Source organism: Biomphalaria glabrata, chromosome 3 (assembly GCF_947242115.1).
Source record: "Biomphalaria glabrata chromosome 3, xgBioGlab47.1, whole genome shotgun sequence".
NCBI classification, from domain to species: Eukaryota; Metazoa; Mollusca; class Gastropoda; family Planorbidae; genus Biomphalaria; species Biomphalaria glabrata.
In genome coordinates this window covers 12,817,327-12,821,310 of record NC_074713.1, presented here as the reverse complement: position 1 = coordinate 12,821,310, position 3,984 = coordinate 12,817,327, and the positions used below count along the sequence as shown (strand labels likewise).

General features: G+C 39.8%; 1 protein-coding gene across 1 annotated transcript; it reads left to right on the top strand.

Annotated features, from left to right (window-relative positions):
• The first annotated feature begins 1,586 nt into the window (after positions 1-1,586).
• Positions 1,587-2,637, top strand: LOC129925231 (uncharacterized). Its single transcript, XM_056024474.1, has one exon. The coding sequence runs from the start codon at positions 1,666-1,668 to the stop codon at positions 2,440-2,442; it is 777 nt and encodes a 258-aa protein (XP_055880449.1). The 5' UTR covers positions 1,587-1,665; the 3' UTR covers positions 2,443-2,637.
• Positions 2,638-3,984: the final 1,347 nt, after the last annotated feature.

Here is a 3,984-nt window from a genome sequence, read left to right as displayed (position 1 = left end):
TGCAAATTTATCCCCTGATTGCAGACCTATTGCTACTAAATCTCGTCGTTACTCCTTCCAAGACACACAATTTATTAAAGCTGAAGTTGAGAAATTGATACGAAACGGTATCATTGAACCTTCCAAATCACCTTGGAGAGCTCAAGTCCTTGTCACGACCAATGAGCGGCACAAAAAGCGAATGGTCGTTGATTATAGCCAAACTATAAATAGATTTACTTACCTGGACGCTTACCCCATGCCTAGAGTGGATGAAATGGTAGAGAAAATTTCCAGGTATGAAATCTTTAGCACATTGGATCTGGAGAGTGCTTATCACCAAATACCTATCCAACAGAGCGAAAAGAAATACACAGCCTTCGAAGCTTGTGGTAAACTCTACCAGTTTTGCAGAATACCCTTTGGGGTCACTAACGGTGTAGCTTGCTTCCAGAAAACCATAGACACTATTATAGAAAAAAAAAAGTTGTCTGACACGTTTGCCTATGTCGACAATGTAACAATATGTGGTACAGATGTAGACTCCCATAACAAAAATCTGTTGCATTTTCAGAAGGTATAACTTTCAACGAAAGTAAAAGTGTATTTGCTACTAAGAAGGTAAAGCTGCTTGGATATGAAATATCCAAAGGGCATTTGAAGCCGGACCCTGATAGATTTCAAGCTCTGCGAGATTTGCCACCTCCAAAAGATCTGAAGTCTCAGAAAAGGATTGTAGGACTTTTGGCATATTATGCTCACTGGATACCAAATTTCTCCGACAAAATGTATCCTATAATGAAAAATCAAATTTTTCCTGTACCCACAGAAGTAAAAACAGCGTTGGAAGACTTGAAAGAAGAATTGCAGAAAGCAGCAATTTTCACCATAAAGTATGACCATCCTCTAATTGTGGAAACTGACGCTTCTGACATCGCAGTAGCTGCCACTTTAAATCAGGAGGGAAGACCTATTGCATTCTTCTCTAGAACTCTTTCACCTACTGAAAGGCATCAATCTGCCATAGAGAAAGAAGCCACTGCAATAATTGAAGCCATACGCAAATGGAAGCATTATTTGTGTGGCAATCATTTTACCCTTATTACGGACCAGCGGTCTATTTCATACATATTTAAAGACACTCATGACAAGAAAATTAAAAACGATAAGATACAAAGGTGGAAATTGGAACTAGCAAGCTTCAAGTTCGATATACAGTATAGACCTGGGAACGCCAACACAGCAGCAGACACCTTGTCTAGAGGGCACTGTGCAACCATGACGAAACAAAGTAGCCTGAAGACGTACCATGACTACCTGTGTCATCCAGGTGTCACTAGACTTCTACATTATGTCAGGTCAAAGAACTTACCCTTCTCGGTTGAAGAGGTCAGACAGACCATTCAACAATGCAGAACCTGCAATAGAATTAAACCGCAATTCTATAAGGAATTTGCAGGTACGCTCATCAAGGCCACACAGCCGTTTGAAAGAATAAGTGTTGACTTTAAAGGTCCTTTGCCATCAGCTACTCGCAACAAGTATTTGTTAACAATGATTGACGAATATTCGCGGTTTCCATTCGCTTTTCCCTGTCCTGATATGACAGTAATAAAGTGCTTCGACCAGTTATTTTTCCTCTTTGGAACACCCAGTTACATCCACTCTGATCGTGGCACATCATTTATGTCCACAGAAACTACAGAATATCTACATTCTAAGGGCATAGCCACTAGCAGGACAACGCCCTATAATGCCAAAGGAAATGGGCAAATAGAAAAGCTGAATAAAACATTGTGGCAGGCTATTTTATTAGCATTGGACTCAGGGAAGTTGGAACTATCACAGTGGGAATCTGTGTTGCCCCAGGCACTTCACTCAATTCGATCATTACTGTGTACTTCTACTAATGAAACTCCACACGAACGGATCTTCAAATTCAACAGAAGATCGCCAACGGGAACATCCTTGCCTACTTGGCTACAGAACCCAGGCAAAGTATTACTAAAATCCCCTGTAAGATCTTCAAAATTTGACCCATTGGTACAAGAGGTTGAACTTATTAGCTGCAACCCACAGTACGCCCATATACGATTTCCAAACGGCCGGGAGGAGACAGTGTCGCTTAGGCACCTGGCGCCAAAGGAAAGTTCCACGAACGACTATTTCGAACCAGAGAACGGTATTCTGCCTCAAGAGGTCGGTGACTCTTTGGATCTCTCACCAGGGAGTCGCTACGGGCCTGAAACTATCAGTAATTCACAGAGTCCCACCCCAATGATGTACAACCAGCCAGAAGTCATCAGTGACTCACAGGGGAGCCACCCAATGCCAGAGGCCAATATTGACTCGAGTCCCGTACAGGACAGTTACGACTTGCAAGGAGAAAAGTCTACGCCAGAGATACCTCCGGATCCTTCCCTTCATGCGCATGGTTATAACCTAAGACCCAGAAAGAAATAAAGGAGGGGTGAATGGAGTGATCGTTAAATGAACTTGTGTGTTACCCGTGCTTGTAATCGTGCTAGTATTTGTAATCGTGTTCGCATTATCGTAGTCTGTGAATCGTGACCAGTCTGTACTGTGTTATTGTGTGTATCAGTCGTGTTTTATTGAAATAAAGCCTTGTTTCTAAGGTTATGAATTGACTTAGTATATTACAGTACACAAGCATCTTCTGATCAGTGAACAACTCAACAGTAACCCATAGGACACAAGCATCTTCTGATCAGCGAACAACTCAACAGTAACCCATAGGACACAAGCATCTTCTGATCAGCGAACAACTCAACAGTAACCCATAGGACACAAGCATCTTCTGATCATCGAACAACTCAACCGTAACCCATAGTACACAAGAATCTTCTGATCAGCGAACAACTCAACCGTAACCCATAGGACACAAGCATCTTCTGATCAGTGAACAACTCAACAGTAACATCGTACACAAGAATCAACTGAAGGACCCCGCACATTGTCTTCCACTTTGTTGATCTCCAAAAAGAACTAGAATTCTATTTTTCACTCCCTTGGCTATTTTTAGTATTGTTGGAAATTTACTGATGTTTCTCGAAATGTAAATTATCTGTTTATTATTTATACAACTAAAACAATCTAGACGATTATTATTATTTAAACATATTTACTTTTGTATCTTGACAACTGAACATGGAACACATTCATGTTATGGTCTCCGCTGATCTATATTCAAACATGTCTCTATACTAACCTACACTCGTACAAGTCTCTATACTTACCTACATTCGTACATGTCACTATACTTACCTACATTCGTACATGTCTCTATACTTACCTACATTCGTACATGTCTCTATACTTACCTACATTCGTACATGTCTCTATACTTACCTACATTCGTACATGTCTCTATACTTACCTACATTCGTACATGTCTCTATACTTACCTACATTCGTACATGTCTCTATACTTACCTACATTCGTACATGTCTCTATATTTACCTACATTCGTACATGTCTCTATATTTACCTACATTTGTACATGTCTCTATACTTACCTACATTCGTACATGTCTCTATACTTACCTACATTCGTACATGTCTCTATACTTACCTACATTCGTACATGTCTCTATACTTACCTACATTCGTACATGTCTCTATACTTACCTACATTCGTACATGTCTCTATATTTACCTACATTCGTACATGTCTCTATACTTACCTACATTCGTACATGTCTCTATATTTACCTACATTCGTACATGTCTCTATACTCACCTACATTTGTACAAGTCTCTATACTTACCTACATTCGTACATGTCTCTATATTTACCTACATTCGTACATGTCTCTATACTTACCTACATTCGTACATGTCTCTATACTTACCTACATTCGTACATGTCTATATACTTACCTACATTCGTACATGTCTCTATATTTACCTACATTCGTACATGTCTCTATACTTACCTACATTCGTACATGTCTCTATATTTACCTACATTCGTACATGTCTCT

Coding starts and splice junctions, on each gene's coding strand:
- LOC129925231 (XM_056024474.1), top strand. CDS start 1,666: ATGTCCACAGAAACTACAGAATATCTACATTCTAAGGGCATAGCCACT.